Genomic DNA, 19,811 nt, shown 5'->3' on the forward strand with positions numbered 1-19,811 from the left:
TTAAAGTAGGAATTGTGTAAAGTGAATGTGTCAAATGTTAAAAGAATAATAAGAATAAATAACATTATGTATATATCAGCAAAACAATGTCCTCCAGGTAGAGTTGCACCAGCAACTGTGAGGAGAGACATCAGCTAGAGCAGATAATGTAGAATAAAGCCAAATAGCAAATCTTAAACACCACAAAATACTCTCAGTTTCTGCACAAAACACATCACATACCAGCCCATCACTGTTGCACTTGCAATCTGACTTTGAAGGATACAGTGGCACAGTACAGGTTAAGTTTTGGACCAGCTGAAATTATTAGAAAACTAAAGATTTTACTTGTACATAACTGTCCTGCAGGTTGATAGTTTCTGAGCAATCAGATAACTGGTGATTTCAGTCAGTTGCTGACATACTTGGAAAGGAAAGCTATTACTAAATGATAAAATGCTTGCTTAGTGCAAGATTTGTGAATTATTGTTTAAAATATTTCATTGTGAACAAGGAAATGAAAGTTACGTGATGTTGCATGTTTTATCATTGGATAATCTATGCAGATTGTTCCTTTTTCTCTCTCGGAATATATATTTCCCTTTTCTGGGCAATGAGGAAATGGAAAATCGTTATGGAAGTATTTGTCTCTCTCTGTCTCTCTCTCTGTCTCTCTCTCTCTCTCTCTCTCTCTCTCTCTCTCTCTCTCTCTCTCTCACTGCAAGAAACTTTTCCTAAGCTGCCCTCAATAGAACAGATGAATTCACAATATTTAACAGAATTCAGTTAATGACCCATATCAGATAAACGCACTGTAATTATTAGCACAAATTTACAGAAATAATCGAAACTGCGACATACTTCTTGAATATTATATTAGTCAAGTTTAACAGAGATGTGACTTCATGCTATTCTTCTTTTATTTTATGTATAGTATTCACTGTAAAGCTTATATGAATACAGTATATACAGCAGTATGTCATGTACTCAACAAACTGATTTACTTAGGAGTGAAGGAATCAGTCATTTTATTCTGTTGTCTATTTGCAGAATACATGCTTTCTAAATTACAGTGTGTATTCATTATTTAATTTGGAATTCCACTACTCCCTCCCCTAGCTTAGAATCTGTTCACAATGCTAGTGGCTTCTAGTGTGTCACTCACAGTAGGGATAGGCACTTTATTTCTTTCTTCTTCCTTTTGTTCTTCATCTCCCTCACTCACTTCAAGGTCGCTGTGGCCCTGATTTTTCGTTTCATTTGCAATTTCATTTTCAGCGTGTGTTTTGGTTGTAATGAGGTCATTATCTATTGTAGCATACATTTCGTAGTTACACTTATTGAGAATATCACAGTTGATTTCTGGCAGCAGTGCAGATAGCATCAAATCATCAATGTCATCGAATGTGTCTCCAGTTTCAATGACATTTATTCCTTCAGTTCTGATTCCTGCGTGACGGAAACAGTTCTTGATGGAAGTTATGCAAACACATCTGATCGCAGCCATCAGTCTAATAGAATAATCCTGCTTTTCCTCAATGCATTGTATCATTTTCAGTAGTATGAGCTTAGATATGGCATTTCATACTTCTGATTACCCCTTGGTCCATGGACTGCAATAAGCTTGTCTTATTTCCAGGAAGAAAAAGTTTAATATTCTCCAGACCAGAGGGTTCAGGATGTGGTGGACAGTTGTCAATACGAACCAGTATCTTCCTTTTCTGATTTCTAAGCTCCTGACCCCAGCACCTTATTTCAGCTTCAAAGAATTAGGAGGTCACCTAGGACTTTTTATTGGCATTTTAGTGTACTGGCAGGTTCTTTTACATGGTTAAAAAATTAGGATTGTTTAAATTTACCTGTTACAAACAATCTTTCCTTCTCAGTTCCATCTGTGTTAGTACAAACCAGGACTGTTATTCATTCTTTAGACAACTTGCCACCAACAGATATTTCACACTTGTCTTTCAGAGTTCTGTCATGTGTCAATTTAAAGAAAATGACAGTCTCGTCTGCATTAAAGATATCACAGTCTGCATATCCTTCATGAATTATAGGCCACACAGAAGTGAGCCTTTTGGATTGTTACAATATTCACACAGTTGGCTGCACTGCTCACTTTGTCAAAAGTAATGCCATGACATTGCTTGAATCTGTCAATCCAGCCACTGCTGCACACAAATTCCTCATCTTTTAATTTCTTGGTGAATTCTTCTGCTTTCACCTTAAGGAGAGGTGTGCTAATGGGTAGATTGATGCTTCTCTGTTGCTTAAACCACTTAAGCAGCACTTGATCCATGTTGCTCTGTTCAGTCTTTTGTAACCACTTAATCTTAGATCCATTTTGTTCAAATGCAATAACAGTTTTACCCTTGCTGTTCTAAAATACGTGCACTTTGTAACAAATTGTTATGGGAACTGACATGTGCACTGTTGATGAGTTCTTTTATTGTCACCATTATTGTAGTATGAATGTGCTAGGGTAACAGTGAGGTGAGAGCTACACCCAGTGTTGACTGAAGGGCAGAGAGAAGAATATGCCAGGTTGCCATATTACAACAACAAATTTCCCTGTACAGTACATTGATTCTCCCCCCTGCGGGTCCGGGGTAAGAATAGGTCCGAGGTATTCCTGCCTGTCGTAAGAGGCGGCTAAAAGGAGTTTCAACCATTTCGGCCTTCAATGTGATGGTCCCCATTGGGGTTTGACCTCCTTTTATCAAAATTTTACAGAAGTACGAGCCTTTTGGGGAAGGACACCTTACGTGGTCCTCAGTGCACTGAGACCTTGGCACTCATCATCGTAACGGCGTCGTAACTGCACCCACTGTTTATCAATTTGGGCCTAAACACCTGATGGGTTGCACAAGTTACGCCCATAGTGCATCCCCATCTGCACCTACGATCGTGATGGACTTAACATGGCACCCGAAATCCAGCATGGTAGCCAGCCCGTTGTAGTGGGGTCGTCATGTATGCTCTAGGTTGTAGCCCCTGACAATACAGGGATCGAACTGCCGATACCTGAGCTGCACCCTCCCCACGCAAGCCAAGGAGTAGATGCCCATCTACCTGGGGCATCAGGACTCCCGGCAACGGTCATCCTGCCAGGTGGCCCTTGCTGAGGCTGGGTGGCGCCCGTGGGGAGAGCCCCTGGTCGGAGTGGGTGGTATCAGGGCGGACGTTTCGCAGATGAAACGTCAACATGCATCAGGTTGCTCTGTGGTTGCGTCTTCTAAGACGAAAGGTTCTGTCTCTGTCTCTGGTTGTGGTACTTCTGACTTTCCCCCCTTGGCCACTCCCTGGGAGGAAGGACAGGCCCGCCGGCTTGGGGCGAAATTCTTCCCCCGCTATTTAGTCTGTTCTTGGACTGATGGGGGGACGTTCGCCACCTCCAAGCCCATGTTCTTTGTACAGCATATCGAGGATATCTTCGGAGAAATTGAGGCTCTTAGTAAAATGCGTTCAGGGTCCATTCTCATAAAGACCAACCCCGCTACACAGTCGGCGGCGCTCCAGGCATGCGACCGACTAGGGGACATCCCAATGTCCATTGTCCCACATCTGGCGCTCAATAGAATGCAGGGGATTATTTTCCATCGGGACCTCCTGCTGCAATCTGATGAGGAGCTCAGGGCCAACCTGGAGCGCCATGGCGTGCATTTCGTCTGGCGAGTCCAGCGCGGCCCCAAAGATCGTCACGTCGACACTGGGGCCTTTATCCTCACCTTCGAGGGGGATGTTCTCCCGGAGACGGTAAAGGTGATGTGCTACCGGTGCAACGTGTGACCTTACGTTCTGCCTCCTATTCGATGCTTTTGATGTTTGCGCTTCGGGCACATGTTGTCACGGTGTGAAGCTGAGCCCCTTTGTTGCGATTGTGGACATCCTCTTCGTGAGGGACATACGTGCACCCCACCACCTTGGTGTGTCAATTGTCCTGGCCTCCACTCACCTAGATCTTTCGACTGCCCCGTATATCAGAAGGAGAAAAAGATACAAGAATTGAAAACCTTGGACCGTCTGTCTTATTCTGGGGCCAGGAAGAAATATGACCACCTCCATCCCGTGATGTTGACAACATCCTTTGCTTCGGTTGTGTCCAATCCTTCCGCAGTATCCTCACCCCCATTCTGTCCGCCCTCCACCTGCTCACCCCATCCGGGGTCTATGCCTCCGCCTCCCAAATCCCTCCCTTTCAAATCCTCCTCCCTCGCGGCCCCTGCCCTCTCTGCCCCAGGGGCCACCCTCCCTCCTCCTCCTCCTCCTCCTCCTCCTCCTCCTCCTCCTGAGAAGCGATCCTCTTCTCAGGCGTCCATCAGGGAAACGTTAAGGACCCCGGCTTCTGAGGTCCAGCGTTCAAAAAAGGACCCCGAGCGTGAGGACTTCCTTTGGGTCCAGCCCCCACAGCCCACCATCCCTGTGACTTATCGGTCTTTCAAGAAGGCCTCAAAGAAGAAGTCTTTATCCCCCTCTCCACCCCAGCGCGTTTCGTCTGATGCTCCATCCGACAGTCGCTGCTCCCGGCCGTCCTCAGTTTCGCCGGGACGCTCTGCTGCCAGGTGCTCAGCTGGCCTGTTGTCGGCGGACGCTGCTGCCCCTCCTGTGCAACCCAGAAATGTGGCCGCAGCTGGCGACGACTCGATGGAACAGGATCCGCCTCCCGACGGTTGTAGCGATGTTACCTCGAAACCTGGCCCTCCGCAGTCGTCGAGGTGACCAGCTCTTCACCCGTTTCGTTCCCCCTTTCTCTGGTTCACGATGGCTCTGTTACATTGGAACATAAGAGGTATTCGATCTAATTGGGAGGAATTACAACTGATCCTCCGCCTACACTGTCTGTTTGTCATTGGTCTCCAGGAAACGAAGTTACGCCCAACTAAGCGTATTGCCTTTACCCACTATACCTCCGAGCGATCTGACCTAACCTATGTGGACGGCATTCCAGCTCATGGTGGGGTCATGTTGCTCGTTCGGGACGATGTCAATTACCATCCCATCCCATTGACCACCCCACTCCAAGCAATAGCTGTCTGTATTACTCTTTCTGCCTTTACTTTTTCTGTTTGTACTGTCTACACTCCATCGTCATCCACAGTTAGTCGGGCTGACATGATGCACCTGATTGTTCAGCTTCCTCCGCCGTTTTTATTGTTTGGCGACTTCATTGCCCATCATCCCCTTTGGGGTTCTCCTGCATCCTGTCAGAGAGGCTCCCTCTTGGTGGATGTTTTCAACCATCTCAATCTTGTCTGCCTCAATACTGGTGCCCCGACTTTCCTCTCAGACTCTACTCATACCTACTCCCACTTGGACCTCTCGATCTGTTCTACCACTCTTGCCCATCGGTTCGTGTGATATGTCCTTTCTGACACCTATTCGAGCGACCATTTCCCCTGTGTCATTCGTCTCCTGCACCACACCCCATTCCCATGTCCCTCGAGCTGGAACATACCGAAAGCTGACTGGGGACTTTACTCCTCCCTGGTGATCTTTCCGGACCAAGTTTTTCTCAGCTGTGACAGTCAGGTCGAATACCTCATGGCTGTTATCATCAATGCGGCCGAACGTTCTATTCCTCGTACTGCCTCTTCTTTACATCACGTTTCAGTCCCCTGGTGGAATGAAGGTTGCAGAGACACTATCCGTGCTCGACGACGTGCTTTACACACCTTTCGCTGCCATCCTACGCTGGCGAATTGTATTCATTACAAATGACTCCGAGCGCAATGTCATTGAGTCATCAAAGACAGCAAAAAAACTTGTTGCGCCTCTTTCACAAGCTCCTTTAACAGTTTTACTCCCTCTTCTGTCGTCTGGGGTGGCCTGCGCCGGCTGTCGGGCATTAAGGCCCACTCCTCGATACCTGGCCTGCCTTCCGGTAATGAGGTACTTGTCGACCCTGTGGATGTCTCCAACGCCTTCGGCCACTTTTTCGTGGAGGTTTCAAGCTCCGCTCATTACCACCCTGCCTTCCGTCCCAGAAAAGAGGCAGAAGAGGCTCGGTGACCTTCCTTCCACTCGCTGAATCTGGAAGATTATAATGCCCCTTTACCATGCAGGAACTCGAACGTGCACTTGCACTGTCCCGGTCCTCTGCTCCGGGGCCAGATGCCATTCACGTTCAGATGCTGACACACCTTTCTCCGGCAGGCAATAGTTTTCTTCTTCGTACCTATAATCGCGTCTGGACCGAAGGTCAGGTCCCCATGCGTTGGCGTGAGGCCGTCGTTGTTCCCATACCCAAACCCGGGAAGGATAGACACCTTCCTTCTAGTTACCGCCCCATTTCTCTTACAAGGTGTGTCGGTAAGGTGATGGAGCGCAGGGTTAACGCTCGGTTGGTTTGGATTCTTGAATCTCGATGGCTAATTACCAATGTTCAATGTGGCTTTCGTTGACACCGCTCCGCTGTTGACCACCTTGTGACCTGTCGACGTTCATCATGAACAACTTTTTGCAAAAGTGCCAAACGGTAGCTGTGTTCTTTGATTTGGAGAAAGCTTATGATACATGTTGGAGAGAAGGTATCCTCCACACTATGCACAGGTGGGGCCTACCTGGCCACCTGCCCCTTGTTATTGATTCATTTTTAACAGATCGAATGTTTAGGGTACGTGTGGCTTCCGTATTGTCCGACGTCTTCCTCCAGGAGAACGGAGTGCCTCAGAGCTCCGTTTTGAGCGTAGCCCTTTTTGCCATAGCGATCAATCCAATTATGGATTGCATTCCACCTAACGTCTGCGGCTCTCTTTTCGTCGATGACTTCGCGATCTACTGCAGTGCCCAGAGAACATGCCTCCTGGAGCGCTGCCTTCAGCGTTGTCTTGACAGCCTATACTCATGGAGTATGGCTAACGGCTTCCGGTTCTCTGAAGAGAAGACGGTTTGCATCAACTTTTGGCGATATAAAGCATTCCTTCCACCATCCTTACATCTGGGTCCCGTTGTTTTCCCATTCGTGGAGACAACAAAGTTTCAGGAAACTTTGTTGGTCTCCGCACGTCTCTTATTTGGCGGCCTGTTGTACACGTTCCCTTAATATCCTCAGAGTTCTTAGTGGTTCATCTTGGGGAGCGGATCGCAGTGTCCTGCTTTGCTTGTATCGGTCCATAGCCCGATCGAATCTGGATTATGGGAGCCTCGTATACTCGTCTGCTCGGCCATCCCTCTTACGCCGTCTCAACTCCATCCATCATCGGGGGTTACGTTTTGCGACCGGAGCATTCTATACTAGTCCCGTCGAGAGTCTTTATGCTGAAACTGCCGAATTACCATTGACCTACCGGCGCGATGTACTGCTTTGTTGGTATGCCTGCCGGCTGTTGTCAATGCCCGACCACCCCTCTTATCAGTCCTCCTTCGATGATTCTCTCAACCGTCAGTATGGTTTGTATGTGTCTGCCCTGCTGCCCCCTGGAGTCCGCTTTCGTCGCCTGCTTCGACAATTGGATTTTGCCCTCCCTACCACCTTCAGAGAGGGTGAGAGCCTGACACCACCTTGGCTCCAGTCTCCGGTTCACATTCATCTTGACCTCAGCTCGCTCCCAAAGGAGAGTACTCTGGATGCACTGTATTGCTCATGGTTTGTCGAACTTCGTGTGCGACTCGCTAGTAACACCTTTATTTACACTGATGGCCCCAAAACTGACGATGGTGTCGGCTGTGCCTTTGTCTTTGGGGACGTCACCTTTAAATACCGGCTCCTCGACCAGTGTTCCAGTTTTACGGCCGAGCTTTTTGCTCTCTCTCAGGCCGTTCAGTATGTCTGCTGCCACCGCCATTCTCCGTATGTCCTCTGCTCTGATTCACTCAGTGCTCTTCAGAGCCTTGGAGCTCCATATCCGGTCCATCCCTTAGTGCAACAGATCCAGCAATCCCTCCATTCTTTTGCTGCTGATGGCTCTCCTGTTAGCTTTATGTGGGTTCCAGGCCATGTAGGAGTGCCTGGGAATGAGGCTGCTGATGCTGCGGTCAAGGCTGCAGTCCTTCTGCCTCGGCCAGCCTCCCTTTGTGTCCCATCGTCTGACATTAGTGGGGTTGTTTGTAAGAGGTTTGTGTCATTATGGTGGGATACTTGGTCGTCACTTCAAGAAAATAAGCTCTGGGCCATAAAACCTTTACCAATAGCTTGGACAACCTCTTCCTGACCCTCTCGGCGAGAGGAGGTCATTTTGGCCAGGTTGCGGATTGGGCATTGATGGTTTAGCCACCGCTACCTGCTATCCGGTGACCCAGCCCCGCAGTGCCCATATGGTCATGCATTGACAGTGCGCCATGTTTTATTGTCGTGTCCCCGTTTTAATGAATCTCGTGTTGTCCTGTCACTGCCATCTACCCTCCAGGAAATTTTAGCTGATGACGCTCGAGCAGCTGTCCGTGTTCTTCGTTTTATTACTTTGACGGACTTGTCCAAAGACATCTAACTCTTTGTATTAAACAAGGATGAGAAGTATATTCCTTATGAGGAATATGGCTGTATCACAGAAATCACAATATTGTATTAAGCAAGGATGAGAAGTATGTTCCTTACGAGAAATACGGCTGTGCCACAGAAATCACAACATTATAGCCGAGTTGCCATGGTAAGTGGTGGTGTTACAAGAAAGTACAGCTGTAGTTCCTTTTGATATTTGGACATCTTTGTTAACTATCATCAACATATGGCTAGGAAACAGACTTGCCTGTTTGCCAAATGTGGTACTGCCTGCCTTTGCTCACTGTTCAACTGACAGTTGTATTTTCAGTGAATAAACTGATGAGACTTGGTTGCACTGAGAGCGTGGTTCATAGTAGGTAGAACTAATAGGAGAGGTGAGGGTGGGGGGAGATAGAGATAGATAGATAGATAGATAGAGAGAGAGAGAGAGAGAGAGAGAGAGAGAGAGAGAGAGAGAGAGACAACAAAGAGCAGCACATTTTGTCACAGGATCATTTATTCGGTGTGAGAAAGTGGCAGAGATGCTCAACAAACTGCAGTAACAGATGCTACAAGAGAGGTTTACTGTTGAAATTTCAATTGAGTACCTTCCAAGAAGTCAGACAACATATTACTTCTCTGACAGACATCTCTCAAAATGACCATGATGAGAAAATTTGAAAAATTAGAGTTACACAGAGGCTTATTGACAATCATTCTGCCCACAAGCCATTTCTGAGTGGAACAGAGAAAGAGGATAAGGGGGGGGGGGGGATGAGTTACTGGTACCACAAGTGCCATCCACCGTACACTGTTAGGTGCCTTGCTGAGTTTTGATGTAGATATAGATACACTGAATGGAAAATTTCATGTAAAATTTCCTGGGTTTCAACTGGATAGCACGTAAGACACATGGAACAATTAATTAGTTCAGTGGGTTGTGCTTTAAGAGGCATCTCTCATTTTGTTGACTTAAAGACAAGAGTGTTGTCTTATTTTGCATATTTTAACTCCTTGTTGTGTTACGAAATTGTCTTCTGGGGCAGTGTACCTAAAGTAAATAAAATGTTCGTTCAGCAGAAGTGAGCAATAAGAATATTGTCTAAATTAGAGAAGCATACATCTTGCAGAGGCCTTTTTAAGTATCTTGGAATTCTTGCACCTGCTTCCAAATGCATTTACTCTTTGATGGTTTTTTGTTGTTTATAATAAAAATAAGTTTCAATTGAACTGTGATTTACACAGTCACAACACAAGACACAAAAATAATTTTTATGTAGAGTTTGCCTCATTGCCTGACTTTTATAATGAAGTTATGTACTCTGGTGGTAAGATATTCAGTAAGCTCCCATCTCACATTAAACAAGAAACTGGGAACCCCTACCGGTTTGAAAAATAAATAAATATTGCAAACACACTTCATTGATTGCTGTGCCAACAAATTGTTTGAATATCTCAATTCAGAGACTGAAAAGTTCTGCTGGCCAAATGGTAAGCAACAGTATTTAATATACAGGGCTATTACAAATGATTGAAGCGATTTCATAAATTCACTGTAGCTCCTTCATTGACATATGGTCACGACACACTACAGATACATAGAAAAACTCATAAAGTTTTGTTCGGCTGAAGCCGTACTTCAGGTTTCTGCCGCCAGAGCGCAGTGAGACAAAATGGCGACAGGAGCCGAGAAAGCGTATGTCGTGCTTGAAATGCACTCACATCAGTCAGTCATAACAGTGCAACGACACTTCAGGACGAAGTTCAACAAAGATCCACCAACTGCTAACTCCATTTGGCGATGGTATGCACAGTTTAAAGCTTCTGGATGCCTCTGTAAGGGAAAATCAACGGGTCGGCCTGCAGTGAGCGAAGAAACGGTTGAACGCGTGCGGGCAAGTTTCACGCGTAGCGCACGGAAGTCGACGAATAAAGCGAGCAGGGAGCTAAACGTACCACAGCTGACGGTTTGGAAAATCTTACGGAAAAGGCTAAAGCAGAAGCCTTGCCGTTTACAATTGCTACAAGCCCTGACACCCGATGACAAAGTCAAACGCTTCGAATTTTCGGCGTGGTTGCAACAGCTCATGGAAGAGGATGCGTTCAGTGCGAAACTTGTTTTCAGTGATGAAGCAACATTTTTTCTTAATGGTGAAGTGAACAGACACAGTGTGCGAATCTGGGCGGTAGAGAATCCTCAAGCATTCGTGCAGCAAATTCGCAATTCACCAAAAGTTAACGTGTTTAGTGCAATCTCACGGTTTAAAGTTTACAGCCCCTTTTTCTTCTGCGAAAAAAACGTTACAGGACACGTGTATCTGGACATGCTGGAAAATTGGCTCATGCCACAACTGGAGACCGACAGCGCCGACTTCATCTTTCAACAGGATGGTGCTCCACTGCACTTCCATCATGATGTTCGGCATTTCTTAAACAGGAGATTGGAAAACCGATGGATCGGTCGTGGTGGAGATCGTGATCAGCAGTTCATGTCATGGCCTCCACGCTCTCCCGACTTAACCCCATGCGATTTCTTTCTGTGGGGTTATGTGAAAGATTCAGTGTTTAAACCTCCTCTACCCAGAAACGTGCCAGAACTGCGAGCTCGCATCAACGATGCTTTCGAACTCATTGATGGGGAAATGCTGAGCCGAGTGTGGGAGGAACTTGATTATCAGCTTGATGTCTGCCGAATCACTAAAGGGGCACATATCGAACATTTGTGAATGCCTAAAAAAACTTTTTGAGTTTTTGTATGTGTGTGCAAAGCATTGTGAAAATATCTCAAATAATAAAGTTATTGTAGAGCTGTGAAATCTCTTCAATCATTTGTAGTAACCCTGTAAAGGTGAACAATAAGTAATAATCTACAATAAATAGGACTCAGTAATTATAGAGGTAAAAAATATTTTCTTTGAAAAATATAATTTTTAATCAAATAAATATTAAGCTAATAAGAGTATTTGTGGTATTGTTCCCATCGTAATTTAGCCACATCAAATTTTATGTTATTTCTACATAAATTTACAGCTTTTCATCTACATAGTTTGAGTTGTTCCTTATTAGCATCTTCGTTATACAATGACAGGAGAAAAGTTACAACACCAAGAAATAATTAATATAGAGTAATGAAATTTCAGGAATGTCTGGGTAACATATTAACTGATTAATGTTGCAAGATGACAGGTTAATGTAAGTGCGAGATAAGCTATTGTAAATGTGAAATGCCGGCCAGAGTGGCCAAGCGATTCTAGACGCTACAGTCCAGAACCGCGCGACCGCTACGGTCGCAGGTTCGAATCCTGCCTCGGGCATGGATGTGTGTGATGTCCTTAGGTTAGTTAGGTTTAAGTAGTTCTAAGTTCTAGGGGACTGATGACCTCAGAAGTTAAGTCCCATAGTGCTCAGAGCCATTTGAACCATTAAATGTGAAATGCTAGTACATTAATAACCAGAGTATCTGCCAAAATGTTGAATGCAGGCATGCAAATGTGCATGCATTGTGGGATGGAGTTCCATGCCTATTGCACTGTGTCAGTCAATACAGAACAGTTAATGCTGGTTGTGGATGACAATGGAGATGTCATCATCTGGTGATGTCCCATACAGACAGATCTGGTGATGAACCAGGCCAATGCACTATGTTGACTCTCTGTAGAGCATGTTGGGTAACACAGTGGTATGTGAGCGAACATTATCCTGTTGGAAAACACTCCCTGGAATGCTGCTCATGAATGGCAGCACAACAGGTCGAATCACCAGACTGACTTACAATTTTGCAGTCATGGTGCATGGAATAACCGCAAGATTACTCCTGCTGTCATACAAAATTGCACCCCAGACCATAAACCCAGTTGTAGGTCCAGTGTGTCTAGACGGCAGACAGGTTGGTTTGTAGGTGCTCACATGGCTGCCTCATAACCAACACACGGCTACCACTAGTACTGAGGCACAACCGGCTTTCATCAGAAAACACAACAGACCTCCAATCCACCCTCCAATGAGTTCGCACTTGACACCACTGAAATCACAAAAATCGGTGGTTTGGGGTAAGTGGAAATCAGGCTACAGGGTGTCTAGCTCACAGCTGTCCTTGGAAATATCTGATTTGTAACAGTGTCTTTGTGTCACTGTGGTGCCAACTGCTTCTTGAATTGCTGCTTTAGATGCAGTACAATTTGCCACAGCCTTACGCCATACACGGCAGTCTTTGCCATCGGTAGTGCCACATGGCCATCTGCAGAATGGTCTTCTTGTGACCGTACCTTCCTATGACCACTGCTGCTAGCAGTCATGTTTGATGACTACACTCCTCTCAAGTCTTTCTGTATCCAGCTATCCGTAGCCCTGTTATATGACCTCTTTCAAACTCTGTGAACTGTTGATAGTGGCGTCTTCATCGTCCTAAAGGCATTCTTGGCTAACATCAACTCACTACGTCCAATCTGAAAGGTAATTAATGTTCATGGCCTTTACAGCAGTTGTTTGAAGCAAACCTGATTTTCATGCTCTTAGTCTGCTACTAGCGATTTCAATAGGTATCATCTTTCAGGTATAGAAAAATGCTTACTAAATTTCATTTATCTCGCATAGCTTCTTCTTGGCGTTGGGATTGTTTTTCTGTCAGCATATGTACAGACTTCAGACAGTTTGTGGCTTTCACCTTGCAACTTAGGTTCAAGTTGTCTGAGTCAGATAATTGTGGAACTGGTTCTTTTGTTAGTGCTCCACATTCTTACCTTTATTCAGGCATGTTTGGTTAGATGTTTAATATTAACATTACTCTAACATAGAGGAATAAAAAGGATTTTCATAATTGTTTCTTGTGTTTTAGGTTACAGGTATATTGCTGTTCCTATGGCAACCAGGAGAGGAGAGTCAATGATATTGGGACCATGTAAGTATAATGGAAATGTAAAATATGTCTTCTCAGAAAATATGTGTTTTCTTATCATAATACAAAAGCTGATTTCTCTTTCAATAAATTCCAACTAGTTTGTCTCATGTTTGACTCTTGTTCTTCATTGAGTTAGCTCTAATCCTGTTTCATATGCTTCTAATGTTTGAGAATTTGTTTGATTTTAATAATCCCTTTTAAATTAGGAGCTGATTAGTAGAACACTTTCGGAACTCTCAGTAGTAGTTTCTTTAGGCTTTATATGCTGCTAATAGTTGATTACATGTTACACTTCAGGTCTACCCATTTTTTTCTATCATTTAATCAGTCTCCCAATAGTAGATACCCAAATCTACAACTCCCATGGACCGATATTTTGGCAGGAACCCACCCTGCCATTTTCAAGACAAAACTGCAACACACACTTTAAACACTGACACCATCAAAACCAAAGATGACTGACATCAGAAGTTATCAGTAGTGAAATTGATAGTTAACAGGTGAGGTAGCATTAACAGACCAATTTTATTCAAAATGCTCCCTGCGTAAAGCCGTAAACTTTGGTGCCATCTCGTTATTATCATCACTCACCCAGTGCACAGTGGTTTGATGGCGCAACACACGTCTGATCTGTCTTTCGCTATAGCCATTCTGATGAAAGGAGATTTTGAGATGGGATAAGTCAGCAAACAAACTCTCAAGGTCTGAGATGACATGGGCCCTGTGAACCAAGATGAGATGTACCCCTTCACATTGAGCAGGAGGGTGACAACTATCAGCTACAGATACAAGTCAGTGTGAGAAGGATTCCTATAAATGGCATTTCTCAATGCACCATCAACCTTCTTCCCAACCAACACATCAAGGAAGGGAAGACAGCTATTCTTTTCCATCTCTATTGTGAAACAAGTACTCGGATGGTTCGAATTCAAAGTGTTCTAAACAGTCATTCATATTCTCAGCACCATGATGCCAAACAACAAAAGTATTGTCTACATATCGAAATAAACATGTAAGTTTTAATTTCGCCAACTCCAAGACATGTTCCTTGAAATCTTTCAACAAATTAGCAATAATAGGTGACAATGGGCTTCCCATTGCCTTATAAATAGCGATGGTGGTTTTTGTTTAAATTCTGCATGGAATCGTGCTCTCTCCCTTGTCAAAAAATAGAATGACAGGGTTAATTTCACTGTCAGTAACTTCTGATGTTGGCCATCTTTGGTTTGTGATGGTGCTAGTGTGTGTGTGTGTGTGTGTGTGTGTGTGTGTGTGTGTTTGTTTGTGTGTTTCCAGAGTTCCTCTGCAAACCAAGATTTTAAATTTCCATCCACAGTGCTTACTTAAAGCAGTTTTGCCTTGAAAACGGCAGAGTGTGCTCCTGTTGAAATATTGGCGATGGTTGAAGACATCACCGGTTGCATTCTCGTAAGTTACTTGAACATTGTATATGCCAGGAGACGTTCACATTGTTTATTTCTACAAGGATAAGGAGTGTATCATTACTTGTGGAGGTTGGATAAACTTCACAGCAGTAGAGTAAGATTGCAATAAGTGATTCTTGTTTTTACTAAGGTGTCTGGATCAAAATATTTTTCCAACATTTGCCAAAGTTGTCCATCGTATTAATTCTCCTGCTGCCAGCCGCATAAAGCAATGAGCTATCCAAGCTCTAGTTTGTGAAACCGAACACCACAGAAATTAAGTCATGAGAATTCTGCCAGATAACATGCCTAGCATATAGTCGTCGTAAGTAAAAGGTAAACTGTGATGGGAAGTGCTGTTGATTATCACAATACAATAGATTTTATATTGGAAAAAAGTACTCAGAGCCCAAAATTGACTTGATTCCACATGTACAAGGCTAAAAGAAGCACAAGTCTTCTGTTTAAAGGACCCTTTTCTTAATTTTACTCTTACTTTCTAATAAGATTAATGCTAGCATGTGGATGTTTCTGTAAAAATTAATAGATTTAGCTGTCACATTTTGTGTAATTAATAAGGCATCAGTTGTTCAAAAGCAGTTCTAGAGGAAAGCAAATGCACAAGTTGAATTTCATTAGGGGGATTATGATTGTTTCTGGCCTCATACCAGTGAATAAAGGTCCAGAAACAATGTAACACAAAGACCTATCCTCAAAGTCTGCTCAGTTCTAAGGTTCTATATTCTCTGCATGAGATGGCATGACCTCTTGCTTTTTCTGCTCACAATTATCTTACTAGCTGTTGCTGTAACAATCTGTACAACATGTAGAGTATTATTTGTTATGACAGCCATCCTTGGAAAGCATTATGTAATGCAACTAATTTTATTTTACCAAACCAGAAAAAATCAGAATAGTTATGTGAGCTTATCTCCTTAGTTTTCTAGTATTTGTAAGCCTCATAGAAATAATTGTGATGTAATAATATTGCTGTTCAAGTATTAGTTTTGCAAACTCATTATGGAAAGCAATGACATCTCATCTTGAAATTATTACATCAATAATGGAGTAATCCATTAGCAAAACTCTTAACACAACAGCTTTAGAAGGTTTTGAATGATATAAAATTATAATTTATATGAAATGTTGTACATTGTGACCATAGCGTACTGAACACTATTGATTAAAGGGGGGGGGGGGGGGAGGACCTATGTACTATACCTCCCTAGTTATATTTTAATATTCAAACAAGAAGGTTTCCCTGTGCACCACCATAATTTTTTTAAAACATTATTACACATTTGAAGTATGACTAAAGTTACGTATTAGACATCCCCATCCCCCAGTACCACAGCTGCATATAACATTTCTTTGAGTCAAACACAAGGTATGTATACTCCTGTTTATTAGAAATTAAGCCTTAAAAAAGTTTTCCTGCTCTCCAGAAATACATACAGTTGTTAATTATTCAGTAGCTAGCCAAATGTAACAGTGTGGAAAACAATCCAAAATGCTTGTGCACTGGCCATTGCCCTATCATAGACGCAGGAAAAAAGGGGGGGGGGGGCAAATCTGTTGAGAATATAAACACCCTGGCTGTGGGAACAAGGAGATAAAATACAACTGCCAGTGATTCCAGTACAACTGATCATGGGCATTCGCTGGGCAGCAACTTCTCAAGACCCATGTGCAAAGGAATCAAGAGAACCATCCCTGGGTGCAAAGTTGCTGATCACTATTGCCTGCCGGTTACCTATTGGATTAGCACTAGACTCACATGAAACCTCTTTTCTAGAGGTGATATTCCAGAACACTGATGTTGTCACGCGATGGACTGGAAAATGATATAATATATGGGGTGGCATAAAAATCACGACACACACAGGGAATTTTTATATGCAGGTGGGTACTGTGTATTTTGATATGTAACGTAGTAAGGCCTTTATGATGTCAATATTCATTGAATGCAGCTTTCATAGATTGATCACAGCATATGTCTCAAGAAGGCAAATGCTACAAAATGTGAAAATTATAGGACGCTCAGCCTAGTTACTCACGCCTCTAAAATAGTAACCTCAGGTATCCTAAAACGCATAGAACAAAAAGTCGAAGCTACACTCTCCTAAGACCAGTTTGGATTCCGGAAAGATAGAGGAACCAGAGTAGCAATATTTGCTCTAAAACTAATAATAGTGAAATGACTAGATAAGAACCTGACAACATACATAGCTTTCGTAGATGTAGAGAAAGCCTTTGATAATGTTAAATGGGATAAGATGTTTGAGGTACTAAAAAAGTAGGAATAGACTATAAAGATAGAAAAATGATATGGAACCTGTACAAAAACAAGACGGCAGTTATCCGTGGATGGACAAAACAAGAAGTGGTGCAGATATGGAAAGGTATTCGACAAGGTTGCGCACTATCCTGTTATCTTTAACCTATACATTGAAGAGGTGCTGAAAAAAGTAAGGGAAAATTCACAGACAAGTGTAGTAATTCATGGCCAACGAATAGATATGATAAGATATGCCGATGATATAGCTGTCCTAGCTGAAAGTGAAGAAGATCTTGCAGCCCTACTGAATAGAATGAATAAAGTTATGGGGGAAGAATATAATATGAGAATTAATAAAGCAAAAACAAAAGTAATGGCATGCGACAAAAAAGATCAAGTGAAAGTCCAAGTTCATGTAGGCAATGAACTGCTTCAACAAGTTGATAAATTTACTTATCTGGGCAGTAATATTACCAGGGATGGAAGGAGCAAGGCGGAAGTGAGAAGTAGAATTGCTCAAGCAAAGGCTGCTTTTAACAAGAACAAAAACATCAGCCTTGAAATCAGGAAAAGATTTTTGAAATCAAATGTGTGGAGTGTGGCATGCTATGGGTGTGAAACATGGACTCTTGGGACAGAGGAAGACCAGAAGCTAAGTTCTTTTGAAATGTGGTGCTATAGACGCATGCTCGAAATAAAATGTATCGACATGGTCACAAATGAAGTGGTTCTGGAAAGAGCAGGTGAGAAGAGAAGCTTCTGGAGTTTCATTGTTAAAAGAAGAGTGCAATTTACAGGCCATCTGTTAAGACATAAAGGAATCCTGAACACAATCATAGAGGTGATATGTGGAGGGATAAAGACCAAGAGGAAAACCACGGCTGAGGTACATGGATCAAATCGTGAAAGATGTGGGATGTAACACCTATAAAGAAATGAATAGGAAAGCTGAAAGACGCACAGAATGGAGACAAGTTGCCATTGTAGCTGTTGCAAACCAATCCTTGGATTGACCACTACTGAAGAAGAAGAAGAAGAAGAAGAAGAAGACATAATAAAGTGTCAGCAGTGTCAATGATTGTTGGTGTTGCAGATAGGCAAGTGATAGGTTGTGGACAAGTCTAGCATTGGTTCCTGTGCAGCTGCCATTGCATTGGATTGCAGAGCGTTGCTGGGCAACAACAGTATGTGAAATGTTAATGTGGTAGGAAAATAATTTCCGATAGTGTTTGAAGAATGTTTGATGCATACGGTAGTTGCCAGCAGACATATTTAAATATGTCTGCTTGTGTCTGTATATGTGTGGATGGATATGTGTGTGTGTGCGAGTGTATACCCGTCCTTTTTTCCCCCTAAGGTAAGTCTTTCCGCTCCCGGGATTGGAATGACTCCTTACCCTCTCCCTTAAAACCCACATCCTTTCGTCTTTCCCTCTCCTTCCCTCTTTCCTGATGAGGCAACAGTTTGTTGCGAAAGCTTGAATTCTGTGTGTATGTTTGTGTTTGTTTGTGTGTCTATCGACCTGCCAGCACTTTCATTTGGTAAGTCACATCATCTTTGTTTTTAGATATATTTTTCCTACGTGGAATGTTTCCCTCTATTATAACCATATATATATATATATATATATATATATATATATATATATATATATATATGCACTTCATTTTGGGAGTCTACTTTCCAATTATATGTTTCTACATGTATTATTCGGTTTGCTGATAGAATTATTAATGAAAATACCCTTCAGTTTGTCTTGGTTATCACATTTATGACAGGCTACCATGAAATACGTAAAAATAAGACAACACTTGTCACATGAACTCTTTATGTAATCTGAAGTAGTTTATCACTCATCTTTTGATTTCTTTCTTTCAGCTTCACTTCAGCTAACAAAAAGACAATCGATTTATGATGGAGCAGGTAGTGGCAGTATCAGCAGGCCTAGTAATTTAATGATTCGTGCACCATTTTCTACAACTGAAGCTGTATATGGAGACCCAAGGACACCATTCCAAAATATTGATGCACATCGAAGGAGAACTTTTCTGTGATGAAGCCAGTGTGGACACTGGCATGTTGTAATTTATTGTTTAGTAGATGTGTTGGTTCTGGAAACTGTGGTTTACAAGTGGGTCAGATGACGTGTTCCTGTGATACAACATTTAATGTAGTGTTGCTTCTTCTGGTGTTCTCTCCACCTGAAGTGTTCAAATTGTGAAGTCCTGTAAATAAAGGAAAGTTTTTACTTTGTTCATTTGATACTACCTCATTCTCTGTTGAGTGAATGAAATTTTAATCCCACAGTTTTTATTGGAGTTTTTATTTTTTTACAGTAGCATTATCAAGATAAGTGTCTTGTAATTCTACACAAGAATAGTATGGAAGTTAAGTGGAAATGTTTGCCGGCTTTTAATATTACTTGTGTGAGAGAGACATCCCCCCAATTTTCTCCTTAATTTAAGAAGTAAGATTTTGTTAAGTTCAGTATAATTCTCATAGTTGAGAAATATGCTGCTGAGACAGATAGTCAACTGTAGAAGATAAGATCCATTACAGTGTCCTTATTATGAACTGGCTGCATTTGTTGTGTATTGACCAATACTACTCAGTTAAGTTCCTGACACTGTTTAAAAATAGTTCTCCAAGGAATGAAACACAGGTACTGTACAAGGCCTTGATGTTTCTGGAAAGACATATTGTAGTTTAAGAAAAAAATATACAAAAAAGCTGAGCTGAGGGTTTATGCAGAAGCCACATTATATGTCTCCTACCAGGGCAGCCAAAGTGATAATTAAATAATGCACCGCTGGC

General features: G+C 42.8%; 1 protein-coding gene across 1 annotated transcript in view; it reads left to right on the plus strand.

The window, feature by feature from the left end:
* LOC126262497 (nuclear pore membrane glycoprotein 210) overlaps positions 1–19,254 on the plus strand; it is a 272,203-nt gene extending 252,949 nt beyond the window's left edge. The window contains exons 14-15 of the mRNA XM_049959163.1: positions 13,233–13,295; positions 18,876–19,254. Coding sequence (XP_049815120.1) covers positions 13,233–13,295; positions 18,876–19,051 — 239 coding nt within the window. The 3' untranslated portion in view covers positions 19,052–19,254. The remainder of the gene's footprint in view (positions 1–13,232; positions 13,296–18,875) is intronic.
* Positions 19,255–19,811: the final 557 nt, after the last annotated feature.

This window comes from Schistocerca nitens, chromosome 6, assembly GCF_023898315.1.
Source record: "Schistocerca nitens isolate TAMUIC-IGC-003100 chromosome 6, iqSchNite1.1, whole genome shotgun sequence".
Lineage (NCBI taxonomy): Eukaryota > Metazoa > Arthropoda > Insecta > Orthoptera > Acrididae > Schistocerca > Schistocerca nitens.